Source organism: Pelophylax lessonae (assembly GCF_965119305.1).
Source record: "Pelophylax lessonae genome assembly, chromosome: 7".
Classification (NCBI taxonomy): domain Eukaryota; kingdom Metazoa; phylum Chordata; class Amphibia; order Anura; family Ranidae; genus Pelophylax; species Pelophylax lessonae.
The window spans coordinates 244,228,518-244,251,723 of NC_138774.1; the positions used below are offsets into that span (position 1 = coordinate 244,228,518).

Sequence of the window (23,206 nt, forward strand, 5' to 3'; positions counted from 1 at the left end):
TCTTCGGAGGTCATTCCTACCTTAATCACGGCTAGAAAAGCCTCGTCTGGTAAGATTTATTACCTCACTTGGAAAGCTTATTTTGCCTGGTGTGAGTCCAGGGGTTTCTCTCCTCGTTCATACTTGGTGGCGAGAGTGTTGGCTTTCCTCCAATCTGGTGTGGACCAGCACCTTGCGTTGGCTACGATTAGGGGCCAGGTTTCTGCACTGGCTGTTCTTTTTCGGCGCCCGGTGGCGTCTCATTCTTTGATTCGCACCTTCATTCAATGTGTGCGTCACTTGGCCCCTCCTAGAAGGGTGCCTCTGCCTCCATGGGACTTGACCTTGGTTCTGTACGTGTTACAACGTTCCCCGTTTGAATACATCAGGGAAATTTTGTTACCTCTGCTATCTAAAAAGGTTGCCTTTCTGGTGGCGATCACTTCTGCTCGCAGAGTGTCGGAGTTGGCAGCGTTGTCTTGCCGCTCCCCTTACCTGGTGGTTCATAGGGATAAGGTGGTCTTGCAACCAAACCCATACTTTCTTCCAAAGGTGGTTTTGGATTTTCACCTCAATGAGGACATTGTCTTACCTTCGCTCTGTGCGAATCCTAAGCATCCTAAGGGGATTGCCTTGCATTCTTTGAATGTTGTCAGGGCGATCAGGATTTACCTGCCGTCAACTGAATGCTTTCAGAAATCGTATTCCCTCTTTGTCCTTCCTGAGGGACCGCAGAAGGGTATGACTGCGTCTGCGGCGACCATTGCAAAATGGATCAGACAGACAATTGTTCAGGCCTATTCGTTGAGGGAAAGGGTACCACCCTTCCCTGTCAAGGCGCACTCTACCAGGTCGGTGAGTGTGTCCTGGGCTTTCCAGCATCAAGCCTCGGTGGCCCAGGTGTGCAAGGCTGCGACTTGGTCGTCAGTGCACACCTTTTCCAAATTCTACAAAATTGATGTTCTGGCATCAGCTGATGCCTCCTTTTGCCGCAAAGTTCTCTGTGCGGAAGTCCAGTAGGGGACCTAGGTTTTTTTGCGGGTCCCTGGCTGTTGGGGTTGTTTACCCCTTGGTTATTTGCTTTCCTGGGTTGTTGCTCCTGTTGAGCCTTTTTTGTTGCCCAGAGGGTTACCTTTCTGTTCATGTAAGGTTCCTTTCTCTGAAATGGGTACTGCGTTGCCTTTTCTGATGGTTGCGTTTCCCACCCCTCATGTCTACACTGCTTTGGGACATCCCCATTGGTGAAGACTGTATGAGTGGGTGGCGACTGTCGGAGGACGTAAGAGAAAACTGAATTTTTGTAAAATCTTACCGTAAAATTCCTTTCTCTGAGTCCTCAGACAGTCGCCGCCCCCGCCCCTCTTTTGGGGTTCTTATACACTTAACTGCTTTGATACCAAACTGAGTTGAGATGGCTATTGCAGGAGGGGTATTGGACCAGTGGGACAGCCCCCATGGGTGTGTCTATGGAAATGCTTTTGTTCTAACAAGTCTTTTGCCTAGCTACTCCTAAGGAGAGGAAGTCAATACCCCATTGGTGAAGACTGTATGAGTGGGCGGCGACTGTCGGAGGACTCAGAGAAAGGAATTTTACGGTAAGATTTTACAAAAATTCTGTTTTTGGGGGTACCCAGAAAGTGGGGACAAGCTTTTTCAGGTTTTTTTAGATCCTGGGTCTCCTTGTGCGGATTTAATTCATGGAGAGGTTCAGGTGATGTCTGAACTACCTAAGGTCCCCCTTATCCATATCCAGGGAATTGATTGACCTAGGTCTGATTCTATTTCTGACCAGGGTGGTCCTTCCTCTGCACAAACTTCAGGGACCACAGGCAGTGATTCCCCAGCTGCTGTCACACAGATAGTTCTCTCTCCCATTTTTCATACAGGTTCTACGTCTGGTGGTATTTACCTTCAAGACAGTTCTGTTTGCACAGTCTTACATGCAGCTGCTTTTAGCAAGAAATCAATAGTGAGGATCTTCCAATCATCCTGGTGGCTGCAAACATCCCTTGGGGGCTTTCTCTCAGAGAAGACCAGTTGTCCCAAGGGCTGACCTACCATCCTGCTTTACAGTCACTGGTTTTAATGCTTAACTATTGAAAGCCATATACTGAGGGGTAGAGGTCTGTCTGGATCAGTGATCCCTACTATGGTTAAGGCGAGCAAGTCATCCTCCAGCAAGATTTACCATCGTATGTGGAAAGCGTACATTTCTTGGTGTGAATCGATTGGCGCTCATCCTCAGTCCTTTTCTGTGGTTTGGATCTTCACCTTTCTTCAACAGAGCGTTGATCAGAACTTGGCCTTGAGAACCATCAAGGGCCAGGTGTCTGCCTTCACCATCTTCTTTCAGCGACCCCTAGCCATGCACTCTTTAGTTCATACCTTCATTTGGTTTCTTTTGCCGCTGTGGGATTTAATTTTTAGTGCTTTTGGTTCTCTAGAAACCATTTAAGAATATTCGGGAGATTTCCTTGCCTACGTTATCCCAGAAGGTGACATGCTTGGTGGCTATTACTTCGGCCTGCAGGGTATTGGAATTGGCAGCATTACCCTGTCGCAGTCCCTATTTAGTGGTCCATAGGGATAAAGTGGTTCTTCATCCCTGTCCATCATTCCTGCCCAAAGTTGTCTCTGACTTCCATTTGAATGAGGACATTGTGTTGCCTTCCTTGTGTCCCAAGCCGGCTCATCCCAAGGAATTCGTTTTGCATACCTTGGATATTGTTCGTGCAATTCAGGTGTATCTGGCAGCTACTGAGTCTTTTCGGAGGTCAGACTCGCTTTTTGTGGTTACAGACGGACCAAGGAAAAAGTTGGCCGCTTCTTTGGCTACCATCTCCAGATGGATCAGACAGATGGTGACTCAGTGAATAAAGTGTCAGCGCTGCTCAAATGTGCATTGTGTATCCATATACTAATAAATTAAACCAATAATTCTTGTGCAATAAATATCATACAATGAAATCAATAATTCATCAATAATGATATAATAAATTGCTAAAAATATTAAATAAATAAATAGTTTATGGTTATAATGTGCTCAGTGCTTCTTCCTTTTCGAGAAAAAGTGCTTGGTGCTTTGTGCTCAAAATCTTCATCACAAAAAAGTGCAAAAAGGTGCTTGCAATTCGTGCTCCCCTCTTGGTTCCCCACTCACCAGATATAGGTGTAAATTGCGCCTGTAACAACACTTGAAAAGCCCAAGGGAGACTGCAAATCCTCCTGCTGCACACACTGCAATTACCAATTGTAGGGAAAAGTGGCTCTTGATTTCTTAGATGACCTTATAAGTACTCCCCAGCGATGTGAGAAAAAGAAATCTCCATAGTGAAGTACCATTAAAACTTCTCAATTTCGAATCACATTACACTTACAAACAGATGAAAAAAGGAACGCCTTGTATAAGTATTCCAAGGAGGTGGGCGCCGCTTCCGCGTCCTGCGCTCCAACCACCGGAAATGATGTGCGTCGTACATGCGGCAACGGCTTGACGTTTCGATCCACCAATCGGATCTTTTTGAAATATATACAAGGCATTCCTTTTTTCATCTGTTTGTAAGTGTAATGTTATTTGAAATAAATGAGAAGTGTTAATGGTACTTCACTATGGAAATGTATTTTTCTCACATCGCTGGGGAGTACTTATAAGGTCATCTAAGAAATCAAGAGCCACTTTTCCCTACAATTGGTAATTGCAGTGTGTGCAGCAGGAGGATTTGCAGTCTCCCTTGGGCTTTTCAAGTGTTGTTACAAGCGCAATTTACACCTATATCTGGTGAGCGGGGAACCAAGAGGGGAGCACGAATTGCAAGCACCTTTTTTCACTTTTCTGTGATGAAGATTTTGAGCACAAAGCACCAAGCACTTTTTCTTGAAAAGGAAGAAGCACTGAGCACATTATACCCATAAACTTATTAATGGACTATTTATTTATTTAACATTTTTAGCAATTTATTATATTATTATTGATGAATTATTGATTTAATTGTATTATATTTATTGCACAAGAATTATTGGTTTAATTTATTAGTATATGGATACACAATGCACATTTGAGCAGCGCTGACACTTTATTCACTTGCACTTTAAAGGGATATTCCCCTTTTTTTCAGCTGCAGCTTATTTATTTATCACATAATTATTTATTGACTTATTTATTTATTTATTTACGACAAGCGCAGGTACTCACACCATACATAAGATGGTGACTCAGGCCTATTCCATTTAAGGTCAGGTTCTACCTTTCCCTGTCACGACACATTCTACTCGTGCGCTGAGTGCTTCTTGGGCCTTCCGTCATCAGACTTCAAAATCGCAAGTTTGCAAGGTAGCCACTTGGTCGTCTGTGCATACCTTCACAAAATTTTATAATGTAGATACTTTGGCATCTGCAGATTGTTTCTTTTGGCTGCAAAGTTATGCAGGCTGCTGTTTAAGAGGGGCTGTTCCCTCTTGAGGGGTGTTTTCAGACAGGGCTCCTGTGACCCGGTTAAGGGCTCTTATGTTTAGCCTTGGGTTATTTCCCTACCTCTTATTTTCCTTTTGCCACTGCTTCTGGACATCCCAGTAGTTATAATTAATGGAGCGCTGTGTCTGTCGATGAACGAAAGAGAAAATGGGATTTTTGTACTTACTGTAAAATCCATTTCTCTGAGTTCGATGGACACAGCACCCACCCCTCTATGGAGTTCTGATACTTCTAATACTGCTTGCTACTAAACTGATTGCCTAGAGCAGAGAGGTAGGTTATATACCAGCTGAGGATGGCCCATGACATCATCAAAACCTATGCAGGGTCCATAACCCCACACTGGATTGGGCTTTAAGCTTATACAAATTTCTGTATAGAACATTTTCTGTAAAGATATGGGTTTTTAATGTACATAGCTTGGGAAAGTTATCATCCGCCTGTTCTATTCTGACAACTTTTTTTTTGTTGGTCCAATAGGACTTGTGATCACTCTTATGTAGCCCTGTTCCACCCATAACTTATCTATTTAATACTGAAAACACGTTTTTCTCCTAGGAATAAAAGACTTTTGTGGCTCTTTACAGAGCAAATGGCATTGTTCTAGTAACAATAAGCCTTCAGTCAGGTGGGAGAGTGGAGGTTGCTGTAAAAAAAGTAAAAGTTTAGACTTTAGGCTAAAGCAACCTCTTTAGCCAAGACAATTACATAAATGCCAATCTGGTATGTTTAAAACTGGTGCTTTATTATAAAAAAATATATAGTATTAAATTACAGTAGCCACATCTGTGGCTATTAGAATTTTTTTTTTTTTTTTTTGAGTGCTCAGTGGTTATGGGCCAGAATCCAATTTTTGAATGAGTCAGTCTGACTTAAATTAGGTGAGACTCCTGAAGCTTTTTTAGTCTGTGGTTTATTGCTAAAGGGCACAGACTGAATTGCCATAAAAAGAAACAAAAAAAAAAAAATGTAATTGTTTGAAAATAACTTTATTTTACCTGAACAGCCTTTTTAATGTATAGCTTTGTATTCTAAAAAGACTATTTGCGTTTTTCTCTAAAGGGAATTGAATAGTATGGGCATCTGGTATAGAATGGGAAGAGTCCCTCGTGCCCCAGAATCTCCACAGCCTTCTTCTCCTTCATCTCCAACTGCAGTGATCACATCGGCATCTGCACCAAACCTCCCAAGGTAAGTACTTTACAGGGGTGTTTTAAAAGCTTTTTACTTGCGTTAGACATCTAAGTCACCAAAATCTATTTGGAAATGCACTTGACATTATTCTGTTTTAATGTGTGAAAGCTCTTATCTCTCAGTTTGAAGCCTCAAGTTTTAATACATCAGCCTATATTCTTCTAGATTGTAAGCTCTAACAAGCAGGGCCCTCTAGTTCCTCCTGTTTTGAACTGTATTGTAACTGTATTGTCTTCCTTCACATTGTAAAGCGCTGCGCAAACTGTTGGCGCTATATAAATCCTGTATAATAATAATAATAATATACCAAACCAATTTTTAGCACTGTCTGGAAGCTGGCATGATGAATTTCTCACCAGCTTCTTATATCCTCTTGGCTGAGGAACTGGTGTAGGAAGGAGGGGTTCGGGTTCCTGGAGAACTGGGCTGACTTCTCAATCGGCTACCGCCTCTTTAGTAAGGATGGGCTGCACCTTAATGGGGACAGTACAGCTCTTTTGGGAAGAAAGATGGCCACAAATTTAGAGGGCTTTTAAAGTAGGTGTTTGGGGGGGGGGGGGAGGAGAGGGCTCAGAGGTAGTGCCATTTATTAGTGAACACAGGACAGAAGCTACTAGGGGGGGCAGCAGTGACTGTATAACCATAACGACAACTACAGGGGGGGGGGGGGGGGGAATGAGTGGAAAAACCACAAACAAGTAGGAATAAACGTAATGACAGTTCAGTATCAACTCCAACATCACTAAGGGGGGAATACACAAATGCCGGGAGCCTAGCAAATAAAATTGAGGAATTGGAACTGGTATTACCTGAGGAGGACATAGACCTGGTAGGAATAACAGAAACTTGGTTTGACCCATCATACGACTGGCTAGCAAATATTGAAGGGTATTCAGTGTATAGGAAGGACAGGGAAGGCAAAAGAGGGGGAGGGGTATGTCTCTATATCAAAAATAACGTAAGGGTGGTAGAGAGGAGTGACATTATGGAAGGGATGAGGGTGGAGGTGGAATCTGTGTGGGTGGAACTCCATAAGGAAGAAGAAAGGGGAAAAGTAATAGTGGGGTATGTTATAGGCCGCCCAACCAAAGCGAGGCGGTAGAACTGAAATTTCTTTCACAGTTGGGAATAGTGGCTAAGCAGGGACAAGTCATCGTAATGGGGGACTTCAATTATCCCGACATTGACTGGGAAGAGGGGACAGCTGACTCAGTAGTGGCCCGTCATTTCATGAATGTCTTACAGGACAACTACATGTCACAGATGGTAGATTCTCCAACTAGAAAAGAAGCATTGCTAGATCTATTAATTATGAACGATTCAGGCCTAATCTCAGATGTAGAAGTATGGGATAACTTGGGCTCTAGTGATCACAGGATGCTTACATTTCAAGTAAATCATAGGACAACAAGACAGGAGGGGAATATAAGGACTCTAACCTTCAGAAAGGCAAACTTTCCTAAAATGTGCTCAATATTAGAGAACATAGACTGGGACCTAACCCTAGGAACATTGAACGCTGAGGAAAAATGGGAATGCTTTAGGAACATATTAAACAAAAGTATTGCACAGTGCATTCCAATGGGAAATACATTTAGAAGAGCCAAGGTCAAACCAGGGTGGCTAAACCGTAATGAAAAAATGCTTATTACTGCGAAAAAAAATGGCCTTTAAGAAAAACAAATCGGAGGGGACATTATCAGCTTTTCACCAATACAAGGAATCTAACAAGAAATGTAAAAACGGAATCAGGACGGCTAAAAATAACTTTGAGAGACACATAGCAGAGGAGAATAAAAAAAAAAACCCTAAGAAACTCTTTAAATACATTAACAGCAAAAAAAGCGAGGTCAGAGCACGTTGCACACATAATTAACAATCATGGGAGGATGGTTACAGAGGACGCAGAGAAGGCAACTGCGCTAAATACTTTCTTCTCCTCTATTTTTGCACACGAAAAGGAGGGGTCTACAGACCAGGATAGCAGTGGCTATCAGAGGGCGAAATTTAAGGAAAGACTTGATAACATTAAGACTAATAAATCACCTGGACCGAATGGCTTGCACCCAAGGGTACTCAAGGAACTCATTAGGGTTATATCTAGACCTCTGTTCCTAATCTTCACAGACAGTATATTGACAGGCACTGTACCAGGTGACTGGATGAAAGCTAACGTGATACCAATGTTCAAAAAAGGGAGGAGGGATATTCTGGGAAACTATAGACCGGTCAGCCTGACATCAATTGTATGTAGATTATTGGAAGGGTTGATAAGGGACTATATCCAAGAATTTGCTAAGGACAACAGTATCATCAGCAGTAATCAGCAAAGGTTCAGAAAAGGACATTCTTGCCAAACCAATCTGTTAACATTTTACAAGGAGGTGAGCTGTGAGCTAGATAGGGGGAAACCTGTGGATGTGGTGTATTTGAATTTTGCTAAGGCATTCGACACTGTTCCCCACAAACGCTTAATCTACAAACTAAGGTCTACAGGCATCAACCTCAAGGCTTGTTCTTGGATAGAAAACTGGTTACATGGGCGTGTCCAAAGGGTGGTGATAAATAACCCGTACTCAGACTGGTCTGGAATAGTAAGTGGGGTCCCCCAGGGCTCAGTCCTGGGACCAATTTTGTTCAATTTATTCATCAATAACATAGAGGACGGAATCAGTAGCTCAATCTCAGTTTTCGCGGATGACGCAAAGATATGTAGGGCAATAACTTCTCATCAAGATATAGAAATCTTACGGAATGACCTGAACAAAATAACAGAGTGGGCAACCACGTGGCAAATTAGATTTAATGTAGAGAAATGTAAGGTATTACACTTGGGGGCAAAAAACATAAACGCAAATTATGCTCTGGGGGGGGGGGGAAACCTCTGGGGGAATCCAGAATGGAGAAGGATTTGGGGGTTCTAGTTGAAGATAGACTAAGTAATAGCATGCAATGTCAAGCTGCAGCTGTCAAAGCCAACAGAATATTGGCATGCATAAAGAAGGGGGATATATTCCAGAGATAAAGCTATAATCCTGCCACTTTATAAAACCATGGTCCGGCCACCCCTGGAGTATTCTGTCCAGTTCTTGTCGCCAATCCTCAGGATGTGCTGGAACTGGAAAGAGTCCAAAGAAGGGCAACTAAACTAATAAGGGGATTGGAGGACCTTAATTATGAAGAGCGCTTAATTTATTCTCCTTGGAGAGGAGACGCCTGAGAGGGGACATGATAGCGATTTACAAATACCTCAATGGCGATCCTAACATAGGTAAAAAACGATTTAGTCTCAAGGAGTGCAAGAAGACATGTGGCCACACAATGAGATTAGAGGAGAGGCGGTTTAACCTTAAGCTGCGCAAGGGGTTCTTCACTGTAAGAGCGGTGAGAATGTGGAACTCTCTTCCACAATTGGTGGTGGCTGCGGGGAGTATGGCTACTTTTAGAAGACTCTTGGACGTGCATCTCACAGATCACAACATTCAGGGTTATGGGAAATGATCAGGCCACTGACACACACACCTGTACAGGTTGAACTGGATGGACTGATGTCTATTCAACCTCAACTACTATGTAACTATGGAATCTGGTGGTGGGACCTTTTGAAATGGCTCTCTTTTCCCAACAAAGATTCTCGCTCCTAATTATGCATTTTTTGTCATGTAAAATAAATGGAAAAACACAACAAAAAGCCTGAGATCTTATTAACAGCTGTGGCAGGTGGGTAAATCTGAGAGTATGGGTGTAAGGATCTGTTATAATGTTGCACTAATACTGATACCTTCAAGTCCACAGACTGTAACCGCTGCCTTTAAAATGAGTTCACATATGTGCAGGGCTGGTTACAGTGCAGTTTGTAAAAAGAGTCCGGTGCAAATTGCTAAAGTGTATGACACTGGAAATTGCACCTGAACTGGACTAAAAATAGTACCAAACTCTTTAAAATTGCACTACAGCCAGCTCAATAGAAAGCTGGTTTGGTTCATGTCATGCAAAATGGATGTGGTTCAAAATGCAATAAATAATATAATAATAATAATTTATTACTAAAATAAACAGAACAACATAAAATGTATTTAGTATTAGATGAATATATTAGCTCATTTAAAAAGGACATGACACTAAAAATGAGTAACATTAATTGGTAATGACGAGTACTTGGGAAAAATGTATCGGAACTCATACTCGGTCTTAAAAGACTGGTATTGGTGCATCCCTAATCTGTTGAATGGGAAACACCTTGATTCTTTAACATTCCAGTGTACTTTTAGAAAAGAAAAATCCTTTATGTGTTAAACCTTTTTTCTTTATTTTTCCTCTTCTAGCCTCTGACCCCTTAAGTATGTGCTTTACCTCTAAAAGATTGAACACTAGATATACAAATCAAAGGCACTGCCCTGCCTAGTGGCTCTAACACTAAACATATTTGATTGGCACTTCAGCTTAGTGTTTGCCTTTCTCCAGCTGAAAATGAAGATTCTTCTATCAGGAGCTTACAGTCAGATACCAGATCCTGGATATTTAACCCAGCAGCCAACATTAGGTTCGTGTCAAACCCTTTAGATTGTTTTTTCCGTGCTGCAGCTGTTGACTTCTTAAAGAGGAAGTAAACACTTAACTTTTTTTTGCTGCAACAAAGCCCGCGCTGTCCTTGCTGCCGGGCCAGCCGCATCCATCTTCAGCCGTCTTCCTTCTGGGTCTGCGGACTCCGGCTGTATTACTGGCCGGAGCCGCGTGACATCACTCCTGAGCATGCGCGCGGGAGCCTACAGTCACGGCACAGGGCTCTGAAGAAACGGCACAGGAGGCTGTTACTTCAGAGCGCATGCGCCGATTACATCATCAGCTGCATGCACTGTAAATATCTCCTAAACAATGCAAGTTTAGGAGATATTTACAGCACCTATAAGTAAGCCTTAATATAGGCTTACCTATAGGTAAAAGTCATTAAAGTGGGTTTACAACCACTTTACGCATCATTCTAAACCACCTTAGTTCTGGATATTCACCATAGCACTTATTACTGGGCTCTGTGTCATATCGGTCCCCCAGACTTGGATATTTACTAGAGCACCCATCATATTAATATTAAACTGGACCTTCAGATCACCGCAGTGGCCATTGTCCTGTTCCGTGCCAGATTTGGAGATTCACTGCTGCTTCACCCCCTTAGTGGTGAGAAGACTTTATACAGAGGACTGTATTGCAGTTCTCTGGGGCAGAGACACAGGAGTGAGCTTCTTAAAGCAGAGTTCCGGTATATTTTGCAACTTTAGTGATTCCTGGAGCGCTGGCTATGCTGATCAACAATTGGGCATTTTCAATTTTTTTCGGGGGTCCCTTACCTTATTTTTTAGGGCATTTTTGATTGTACTTCCTCCTTCTCCCCCCTCCGTGGCCACGGCCACCAACATCACTTCTGCCTTTGCATTGCATCCTGGGAGCTGTTTGTCATCACTGACCAGGAGGCTGGAATCAGGAATCACTCCCAGAACACTCCCTGGAATCAGGAAGAAGGACACCGCAGATTACACTGCAGCTTCAGATGCCCACATCCAAGATGGCCACGCTCAGACAGCGTTTTTAAAAGTAAGATTTTGACTAAAATCCAATACTATACACCTTGTAAGTATGAGAATAGCGGTTCTGTAAAGGGCGATGGATTAGTATTATAGGGGTATTTTTAGTTAAAAAAGGTATATGAGGCCGGAACTCCGCTTTAACTGCTCTTTATTATCATCTATTTTGGATAAGCTACATTCACTGTACAACCAGCCATTCCCACCATCCCACTGCCTCCCTGACTAGGAAATTTTCTTTGCAGTACTGTTTCCTGTAGAGCACACTTTCTGCTGCACTTCTGCAGGAAATGCTCACAGCAGAAAAGGCCTATAGGTAGGGTAGAGCATTATGCTATCAACTCTCTGTATTCTCTGCTGCTCTCATCTCCAGTCCAGCTACTACCTATTTCGGGGACGCAATAGACTGTGGGACTACACCAATAGGGCCTACCGGTATTTGCAAGCCTCTAAGTTTTTAACTTGGACAACCTATTTCCTTTCCTGGGGCAATGGTGAGTTTTTTTTAGGAGATACTACCTGCAGCCTCTTTGGGCTGCTTATGAGGTTTGCACACTACTTAGAGCATTCAGGCTCTAAATGGGAGACAAGCAGATAGCAAAAGATTGTGTGGCATGATCCTCTGAAGCAAGGGGGAAACCGGAACATGGAAGATGGTGATGAGCAAAGATACAAACAACAAAAAGTTAATGTAAATTCCAGTGCTGGGGGTTTTGTTTGTGCAAACCACCTGAAGCATGTAGTTCCAGGAAAGTCATTAAAGGTGACTGTTCCACAGTTCATATATAAATGTAAATTATTTATTCAAATAAAATGCAAAGTCAAATGTTCCATAATAAAGAATATTAAGCTGACAGCCAGTAAGTGTAAACACCATGAAACCTTCATCAACCCAGATGAAACGTTCATCAACCCAGATCTCCCCTCTGCAGAGGCTAGCTAAATCACGTGTGCCAGGGCTGGTGCTGGGGAGGACCAAAGGAGGTGCTGGGTCCATGCATCACATGGGCTAAAACCAATGGAGGAGATGACTGAATACTGGTAAGAGCAGTAAGGGTCACCGTTGTTAACGGATCCACTGTGGTCTGGGCATGAGACTCTAGGAGGCCGATGTAAGCAGCTGGTATAGACAGACAGCACGCTGGATGTGACGTCAACAACTCGGTGCGATGCCTGACTGTCTTGCCTTCCCAAGGCTAGAATTGGAACGCAGACACAATGGTGGAGCTGTAAGCGGGTTGTAGTTGGGTCTTAGTACATGTGACGCCTGGACCCAGCACCTCCTTTGGTCCTCCCCAGCACCAGCCCTGGCACGCAGGAGTTCGCTAGCCTTTGCAGAGGTGAGAGCTAGGTTGATGAACATTTCATGAGGTTTACACTTACTGGCTGTCTGCTTAATATTTTTTATTATGGGACAGTTGACTTAGCATTTTATTTGAATTATTTGTTTACATTTATATATGAACTGTGGCACAGTCACCTTTAATGACTTTCCTGGGACTACATGCTTTAGCGTTGGATTTAGAGGAACTTTTTGCTGTTTGCGGTTGTGGCTTGCACAATGAGCTTTGCAGCATGTCTGATTACCTGTGGCCTTCTCTAGAATTGTTGTGATCCTTACAATATTTCTGACACCAGAAATAGGGCATGCCGCCTTGTTGATTTTTGCAAACCTTCACAGCACCTTTAACATTTTTATTGTGCCCTATGCATCAATAATTTTTATTGCCTCTGTTTCCACCTGTATTGCTTCCTAGCTTTGGCAGTGGATTGCTTATTTGGTTTACCTCAGTTACCTTTCATGTTGGAGGGTTTCCTGTCTAAGCTGACTAAGGTGATTAGACTAGGACCTTAACATCTCAGCCATAGGGAGTCCAGTAAGCAACCCCCTTCTTCACTTCCGTTGTCTAAAGTGTCAGATTCTGTATGTGGGATCTCACATGCATCACCATGGCCTCAACTGCTGCACATGGTTTTCGTGCAGGGCCCCTTTCTTTCCTATGGTGGAATTTGCATCTTCTGACAATTGCCCTTCACTTGGCAAAGTCCTAGAAAGCATATATCCAGTTGTACCTTAGACTCTTAGGATCGAGAAACTTGATGCCTCTGACAGCAGTACAGCCAAACAGCTGGGATTTCAGACACTGGTGTTCTGCAAAAGTTTTGCTTAGTCATCAACTATCTGACATACTTGCTAGAAAGTGGAACCAGCCCAACAGTCCTCTAAGGAACTAATAATGAAGTTGACATGGCTTCCATAAGAAACAGTGATCCCTCTTGTTTTGCATTGATAGAGCAGCATTTCCAGTTTGTGGCCTTACCTTTTAGTCTGGCCACACAAGTTGTTTTGGCCCCAGCACTACCAAAGGCAACTTTTCAACAATCTGGTTATAAAAGTCCTATCATCCCAGGACTTGCAACAAAGTCTGCAAATTGAGCAGCATTTTCTGCAAAGCTTTGGGTGGCAGAAATGCCGAAGTCCTCATTCGTGTCATCACAATGCCTGCAGTACTTGGGCCTGTTCCTGGATACCAGACAGGCAAAGGTTTTTCTTCCCCCTACCTCTTGGCTGGACACAGCATGGCTCATCTCTAAGGAAATCCATGCAAATCCTGGGCTCATGATACAGTTCTTTGAGGGGATACCCTTCACTCAGTATAAAACTGGAACACTACTGGAAAACAACCTCTCCAAATAGAACAGCTGCCTTTATAGAAAGTCCCCTATTTCACACAAAACCATCTGAAAGCTCTGTTAACACCCTACTCTTTGATCCTTGTGTTTCTTTCACTCCAGTTTTTTCATGTCTCCTAAAGTAGATCAAGGCATAAAAAATTCCCAATGTTCTTGACTGGCCAAGAAGAGACTGGTATTTGGATATTATTACTTTGGTTGCACTTGTTCAGTTGCCTCTCCTCTTTCAAACCTTCTGTCTCAAATGCCAATATTCTAACCTGCTTTCCAGTTTTAGGCTTTACCAACATGGCCATTGAAACCTAGGTTCCAAGAGAAAAGGATTCTTACATTCTCTATTACTCTATCTCACAAGGTAGGCTTTTTTGGTACCATCACCTCAGCCTGGAGGGTGTCAAATTTTCATGGCTCTTTCCTAATCTTCACAAGAACAAGGTAGATTTGCTAGCCTAGACTGTCCTTTCTTCCAAAGGTTGTGCCTTCCTTCCCCTTCAATGAGGATATCATACTACCTTTCTTCTGTCTCTTTGCAACCCTAAAGAGCTTGCCCATTATTCTGTAAATTTAGTACAGTCAGAGTTTCTATGTATGTAATGTTTTTGCTATGGAAGAACGACTCTCTTTTCGTTTTCCCAAATATCTTTGTAAGGAAACTTTGGCCTTCAGAGCAACCGTCTGATGCTAGATTCAACAGATTATTTTACAAACCATTGTCTCAAAGGGCAAGAGCCCCTTTTCCCTTTTTATTCATTCTACCAAAGTGGTAAGCGCATGTTGGGTCTTTTGGCAGCAGACATCCATTTTCCTGGTATGCAACTATCTGTTCATGCATTGTCCATCCTTATACATGTAAATGTTACGGCATTGAGTGATGGCAGTTTTGGACACAAGGTCCTAAACAGCAGTGGGATTCTCTCATACTATAAAAATACTATAAAATATAAGTTTAGCCTACTGATGTTTTGTTTTTTTATCCCTTCTCCTTTTTCGGTACTTCTTTTGGACGTCCCAGAGGTCAGAGACTGTCCACCAATGAATGCTGGAAGAACAATTGATTTTTGTACCCACCATCAAATCCTTGTCCAGCCTATCATGTGTTGCATTTCTGCTCATTGGCTTATTGCCAAAGTTAATATAACTTTTAAAAAGGTTATTTTTCCTTACCGCCATTTGTTCACTGTTTACTCCTCTTGAGCTTACTCAGTGTGCACTGGGCCTTTAGTGTCCTTTCGCTAGGAGGTTGCCAAGGCACCCCCAGCTGATTCAAATCGTCTTGAATGTGTACTGTCTCTCCCATTGCAGTAGCTCTGAGCTCAGCTGGTGATAGTGGACCACACATGTGCAGGGTTTGAGAGCTCACTCCTGTGATGGTGTGGGTGAGCAGTAGTAGTAGGGAGTGTCTTAACAACATCCTAGAAACAATGCAGGACAGGATGATGAGTTTTTCAGCTATGCTTTGGGAGGTGCATAAATGGCCTACACCTATAGTAAATGTACATCGGCCGCGCGCGGTGTTAGCGGGCGCGCGCCCGCCGTCCCCGCGATGTGCTGATTCGGTTCAGAACCGATCAGTCATCAGATCAAGGCCAATGATTTTTGGCCTGGACCTGGTGATTGGTTCTGACCAATTACAGAATGTTCTGTGCCTGTGTAATGCAATCTCCTCTCCTGGAGTCCTTTTCGATTCCAGCGTGGGAGGCAAGAGCATTAACTTTGAGTACACAAGCACTTTACTGACACCAGTACACATAGGCACACATTTAACCCCCTGATCACCCTTCAGTTAACCCTTTCTCTCCCTGTCACAATTGTAACTATATACAGTATACAGAAAAATGTACTGATCACTGCATTTGTGTCACTTGTGACTTCAGTTAGTGTGAGAGACAGTTAGTGGTAGTTGGTTTCTGTGCCAGATAAGGTTTAGGGTACCTGCCATCCACCCCCCAATAAAGATTTAATCCCCTGATCACCCCCAGTTAACCCCTTCATTGCCCTGTCACAGTGTCACTTTTATAGTGTACAGATCTTTTTTCTGATCACTGTATTCGTGTCACAGGTGACATCAGTTAGCGTTACCTTTAGTTAGCACCAGTCCAGGATAGCGTTAGATCCCCGCCGCATATTTAGTAATACTTTTTTAACCCTTTTATTGCTAGTGACACACAAACACACACTAAATACCTCCACCTCTTTGATCCGATCAGAACTATACTAGCGTATCCAATAGTTTAGGGTTCACAAAACGCAGCGTAAGCAGGATTAGACCTGACACCTACTAGCACCTGCGTTTAGCCCCTCGGCCCATCCCCCCAAGAAGTGCAGTAACAGATTACTGTAATTTCCAATACACAGCACACTAAACCGCAGCGTTAGCAAAGTCGGGCCTGATCTCTGCTAGCACTAGCAGTTACATTTTTTGGTAGTGGTTCAAACAGTCCTTGAGAACCAGGTGCTTTTTTACCTGTGAGTCACACTAGGTACCTATAAATTTATTGGCCAAAATGTCCAAACAGAGGTACACTAGTGAAGAGGCCTACACGATGCTTAGCATGACAGATGAGAGTGATGGGGAAGCCTCACTGTCAGAATCAGTAGGCTCAGTATTCAAACCTGTAGAGAGCAGCGGCACCCTGACAGATAGCTTTGACCACAGAGTAGTGGTCCCTGCTAAGGTCAGGCGTACCCAACCCCGTTCTTCTGTTGCTGAGGTGCAACAATCGCAGGGTTTTCGTAAGCAGAGTGTCGGTACTAGTGCCGCTCAACCCCCTGGTGAACTGGCAAGCTCTAGCGGCCTAGTACATAGTCAAACCAGCACTGCAGTAACACTTGGTGATGTGGCGAGTCCCATAAGTGCAGTTCAAGCTGGTGTGGTGGCTAGCACGAGTAGTGTACCGCAGCCACCAAGAATTTGAAGACAGGCTGGTAGAGCCCATAGTGTCCTTCCTGATGCGTTTGCAAATCCTGAGTGGGAGCCCACCACTTCTGCAGCGCCCGTACTCCCCCATGGCCAGGACTAGATACGAGCAAATCTTGAGGTTCATGCACTTCAGTGACAATGAACTCTGTCGTCCTCAGGGGTGACCCTGGATATGACCGGCTCCACAAAATTCGGCCCCTCCTAAATCACTTCAACCAAAAGTTTGCAGCCTTGTATACGCCCCCAACAAGCTGTCTGCCTTGATGAGTCTCTGATTAAAATTTCTGGCCGCCGTGCTTTCAAACAGTTTCTCCCCAGGAAGCGTGCCAGATTTGGGGTCAAGATGTATAAGCTCTGTAACAGGGCAACAGGCTATACATGTAGTTTCCAGATTTAGGAGGGAAAAGATAGCAATATGGAGCCCCCCAACTGCCCAGACTAAATGGGGAGCAGCCGCAAGATTATTTGGAACTTGATGTCGCCCTTTTTCGGAAAGGGGTACCATTTTATACATGGACAATTATTATATGGCACTTTTTAGTTACATAGTAGGTGAGGTTGAATAAAGACAATAGTCCATCTAGTTCAACCTGTGTAGGTGTATGTGGCTGTAATCATCTCTCATACCACTGAATGTTCTGATTCTTGAGATGTACGTCTAATGCCCCGTACACACGTGCAGATTATCTGCAGACTTTTGTCTGCAGACTTACTTTTTCTATGTAGTGCAAGGGCCTGCCGGATTGCATACAAATTGAAAGTGTTTAGGTTTGACCTCATATTATATGGTTTTGGTAAGTCTGCAGACAAAAGTCTGCAGATAATCTGCACGTGTGTATGGGGCATAAGAGTCTTTTGAAAGCCACCATACTTCCCACAGAAACCACCTCTTGTGGTAGAGAAGTCCACAATCTTGTAGCCCTAACAGTAAAGAACCCCCCACGTTGCCTGAGGTTAAAACGCCCTAATCGCATTGTATGCCCTCTAGTCCTCATGCAATCCTTTCAACTGAATAGCTTTTTTTCTATGCTGAGATCACCATTGAGATATTTATAAATTGCTATCATGTCCCCTCTCAGGCGTCTCTTCTCCAGGGAGAATAAATCAAGCGATTGCAGACGCTCTTCATAATTAAGGTCACCTTTTTTAATTGGAATTGGCGCATGTGGCACAGTGCGACCTAATCGCCGGGGCTTTCCCCAATGGCTTGTAGATTCCTGACTTAGATGAAAGGGGAGCCTGCTTGAAGTGTAATAAATTGCTTGCAGTGAAGTGGAGGGACACTTTAAAAAAAAAGCCAAAAATTGTTTTTGTTTTATTGAGTTAACTTTCTGTTCTTACTCTACTTTTCTACTTTCACTGTACTTTATAATATATTGTTATACTGTAATGTTTTATTTTTACTGTTTTTCATTGTTAACCATATTTTGCTTTTCAGATGCCACCATTCTACTGTACTGTATGCTGTTTTAATGTAATGTTTTATTGTTACTGTTTTTTTATTGTTAACCATTGTTTGCTTTGCAGGTATGCCCATCAGCTACCGCACTGATTTGTTTATTCTGACAGCAACAGCGTTTGCTCTCAGCATATCCGTAAATCAGTGGTGGCAGCGCTGTAGGAGGTGATTTCTCCACTGCAGTTAAAAAAAGAGCATATATGGTAAAGCATAGGGGATGGGGTGGACATATATTTTTTAACACTTTTCTTGGCAGAGATTTCTTCATCCACATCTATCGATGCGAATGGAGGAATCTGCTATGTTCTTTGTTTTTTCCTTCAGGCCATGGGTTGAAGGGAAAAAAACATAACATTGCATGTATGCCCATCATTAGAAGTGGGTGGATGCTGTGAGGTCTAATGGTGGGCATACCACACACTTTCTGGCAGTGATTTCTTCAGCTGCATCAATCAATGTGAATGGAAGAATCTGTTAGGTTCCCTTTTGTCGTTCAGCCCACAGGCTGCATGAAAAAAAAAAAGAACCTTACAATATAAGCCCAACAAGGACTAGCAATGTACTGGTACGTTGCTTGACTTTTAGTGGCCATACCAAGATGATGCCTGCAGATTTAGGCATCATCTTGGTATTGTTTTTTACAGCCAGCAGTCGGCTTTCATGTAAAAGTGATCTTAGCGGATAATTAGCCCTAGACTGCTTTTACAAGCAGTGGGCAATATATAGTGTATTTGTGCAATAAATTTAAGAAAAGTGTTTTTTTTTTTTTTCAAAAATATGCGTTCAGAAAATCTCTGCGCAAATACCGTGCGGCAAAAAAAACTGCAACACCTACCATTTTGTTCTGTAGAGCCTCTGCTTTTAAAAAGTATATAATGTTTGGGAGTTCAAAGTAATTTTCTAGTAAAAAAAAACAACTTTTTGCATGTAAACAAAAAGTGTCCGAAAAGGCTTGGTCTTCGTTTATTTCATAAAAAAATTAAAACAGCAGCGGTGATCAAATACCACCAAAAGAAAGTCCTTTTTTTCCCACAAATAGAGCAGAAATTTTGCTTGGGTACAGCATTGCATGACTGCACAATTACCAGTTAAAGTCACGCAGTGCCAAATTGCAAAAAAATGTCCTGGTCATTAAGGGGACAAAACCTTCCGTTTCAGAAGTGGATAACTTTGGTCAAAACTGCACAGTTTTTTTTTATCTGCAGCCCCCCCCCCCCTTTTGGTGAAAGTGAACTAACCCTTCAAGGAAACCTTTCCTTGCAAAGTGAACAGCCTATTTGCCTTTATTAATCAATCCCTATGTTTTTCCTTTAGAGCCCATTCAGACTAGCGTGACACGACTTTGGGGGGCGACCTGTGAAGTCGCGTGCACCGCGACTTGCAGAGACTTCACATAATGGAAGTCTATACAAGTCGCTCCGAGGTCGCCCCAAAGTAGTACAGGACCCTTTTTCTAAGTTGGAGCGACTTGTGTCGCTCCTATTAGAACGGGTCCTGTGCTAATCAATGGACCGCGACCGAGCGCGACTTGTCAGGCTGACAAGTCGCCTGACAAGTCGCGCTAATGTGAATGGGCTCTTAGGGGTATGGGCATACTGTAAATTGCTTCCAAACCTCAGCGTGTGTTTATGGGTTACATGCTGTTCATTCATGCCTATGGACCTCTGTAATGCTGCAAAAATGCTTGCAAGCTTGGTTTCTGAAAATCTCACACCTCCTGAATGGGCACATCTGAAATGTACCACTTAAAAGTAAAAGTATATCATTTCCAAATACTAAAGGAAGATTTGATCCCAAACACAGCATCTCACCTACTCTGTTGTGTAGTATTACACTGTACTAACATTGCTCCATCTTAAACATGTATTAAAAGACTCATTATTCATCATAGATCCGTTATAGCTGGCTCATTCCCTGGAAATAAGACACACTATTCTCTGTAGGATTAAATTGGCATCTCTCGCCTTCTCAAATACCATGATTTGTCTTTAACTTATTGTCTCTCTGCAGTTTATGGCTTTACTGGGAAATTGAATCAGTTTTGTTTTACTCAGCAAATAAAACAAGCGTCAGAATAAAATGTATTGTAATCTGGTTGAGTTAAAACGTACCGTGTTCTCTGGAATAATTGAAAGTTCTATTAATGGCGTACGGTAAAAACTGTCTGTCCGTCTGCAGATGTATGACACGGTCCTGCGATGTCTGTAATAAGCGGCCAGCTTCCCTGACACAATGTTTATGTCTCTGTGAAAGTTTATCATGATTTTATGGGCTGCATGTGAGACATATCTCTTGTACAACTTATCATGTTTGAACAGTTATTGGGAGAGAGGAATATTTACTGGCATACAGTAGCAAGGGCTTGTGAGTATATGAATTCACAATAAAATGAGTGATCTATTTGCTATTCTTCCAAACACATTGCTTTTTTTTTGTTTTGTTTTACTTCATATGTACAAAAAGTTCCATAGTGAAGGTTAGCCAAATTGTTTTGCTTTTTTTATTTCATTTCACCATTCTGTTGTAAAATGTTAGGTGGAGTTTAACCATTTAAGTCCCAGAAGATTTTACCCCCTTCCTGACCAGGCCCTATTTTGCGATTCGGCACTGCGTAACTTTAACGGACAATTGCACGGTCGTGCGACGCTGTACTTAAACGAATTTGACGTCCTTTTTTTCCCACAAACAGAGCTTTCTTTTGGTGGTATTTGATCACCTGTGCGATTGTTTGATCATGCGCTATAAACAAAAAAAGAGCGACAATTTTGCAAAAATAACAATATTTTTCAAATTTTTTTATATGAAATTCCCCCCCCAAAAAAAATGTAAAAATCTAAATTTTTTAAAGTTTTTGGCAAATTTGTTTTCTGCTACATATGTTTGGTAAAAAAAAAATCGCAATAAGCGTATTTGATTGGTTTGCGCAAAAGTTATTTCGTTTACTAACTAAGGGAAAGATTTTTGTCATTTTTGTTGTTTTTTTTTTTTAACGAGTAATGGCGGCAATCTGCGATTTTTTTTTTTTTTTTTTTTTTTTGCGGGACTGCAACATTGCGGCGGACAGATCGGACCCTTGACTGACATTTTTGACACTTTTTTGGGGGTACCTGTGACATTACTACAGTACTACAGTAATCAGTGCTATACATATGCACTGTTACTGTAAAAATGGCACTGGCAGGGAAGGGGTTAACTTTATTGGAGAGGGAGGGGTTAAGTGTGTCCCTAGGGGCGTGTTTCTAACTGTGCAGGGATGTGGCTTTTCATGTAACAGCAGAGATCTATGATCCTACATAGCAGGACCGTATGATCTCTGCTGTTACACAAGGGAGAATGACAGGCGGCTTTGTTTACATTAGCCGCCTGCCTTTCTCCCTCTGTAACTGACGATCGCGAGTGACCGGCGGACATCGGGTCCGGCGGCGTGCGCTCGCCCCCTATTGGCTCACAGGCGAGTGATGTACCGGTACGTCACTTTGCCTGCACGGGGCTGACCACCGCAGTATATGTACTTGCGGCGGTCGGCAAGCGGTTAATTCGCTCCTAGCCAACCGCTCTTTTCATTCCTTCGCAGCTAAAGTTTGCATACAAAATATTAGGTTATCTTGGAAAGACTAAGTACAATTTAGCTTTTTAAAGGGTAAGTTCATCTTTTTGTTGAAAAAGATGTGTGCAGTGCTAATAAGTGGTATATTTGGTGCTTAAACAAATAAAAATGTCCAAACAGTGGAACTGAGCCACCAGATTGTGATAAAATATGCACCGTGAATAGCTATTAGTAAAAAAAAGTCCAAATGGTGAACACAAACGAAAATTCAAAGTCAGATAACATCTAGGTTATCCAGTATATCCAAAGAGCTCCTCCAATGGTAAGTGTGGAGTGTCAAAACACTCACCAGACATCAACCAAGTAACGACATTGAAAACAGGGGGGGGGGGGAGGAAACACTCAAAGTTTTGTCAGATGCTTCTCCACAGTGATATCCCTCCACCAATCTATGCACTCACCAGAAGATGAAATAAGATGAGGCTTGTACTGCTTTTAAGTGGTATGATGGATATGTGGTCCACTGTGCTGGTTCCACGTACACTTCCAGTGGGATATACACTGTGTGAAGAAGCTCATTAATGGGAGCCAAAGTAGTGCTCATATAGTGTAGTATTTATTGAATAAAAGAAAGGTACATGTACACATGCATTAAAATGGCCATAAAATTGTACAGAAAAAAATGCCGCTCCTACCACGAGGACACGGTGATAGTGGCGTCAGTGCGTAGGCCCCTTTCGATACGTTTCATGCTCAAACACCTTATCAATGGATCCACCTATCACTGACGTCTTGTTAGTAACTTGTTTAAATAACCACAGGCCCAAAAATCATGGAATTTCGTGCCGGAAGTAGAAAAACCACCATTTTGTGAAAGTACAGTGGCCACCATTTTCTTTAGGACCAGAAGTACGCCGGTCCGTATATCAAAAAGGTCTTGTATAACCATTTGTTATATGCTATGAGGAAGGCGTAAAGCCGAAACGCGTCAGGATTTGTCATGTTGTCACCGCTATCCATGTTGGAATAAAGTATTTTACTTGGAAGAAGACTTTTCGTGTGTCGGCTTTATTCACATAACATTTGGTTTGGACGTTCAGCCTGAGCACCGACACTTAGCTCTTTATCTTCCCACAGTGTGGTGGAGCTAGGGTGAGTTACGGTTTATACAACCATTAGTCTAGAGAACAGGTTGAATGTATGTACAGATGCCATTTTATTGGAGGTTAAGAAGAAACATAAGCACTATTTGTGCTGAGCAGCCAGAAGTACAGCTTCGTGCTAATAGGTATAGCAAGCTGCTGTGTAAGGTGAAGATAGGATCACATAAGGTCAAACATGCCAAAAAACTTTTATATACAAT

The 23,206-nt window shown here is 42.6% G+C and overlaps 1 protein-coding gene across 3 annotated transcripts in view; it reads left to right on the forward strand.

Annotated features, from left to right (window-relative positions):
* The window catches only part of MVB12B (multivesicular body subunit 12B), a 362,644-nt gene that overhangs the window by 191,568 nt on the left and 147,870 nt on the right, over positions 1 to 23,206 (forward strand). For all 3 annotated transcript variants that reach the window (XM_082264505.1, XM_082264504.1, XM_082264503.1), the window contains exon 6: positions 5,513 to 5,641. In XM_082264505.1, the coding sequence (XP_082120631.1) occupies positions 5,513 to 5,641 (129 nt within the window). The remainder of the gene's footprint in view (positions 1 to 5,512; positions 5,642 to 23,206) is intronic.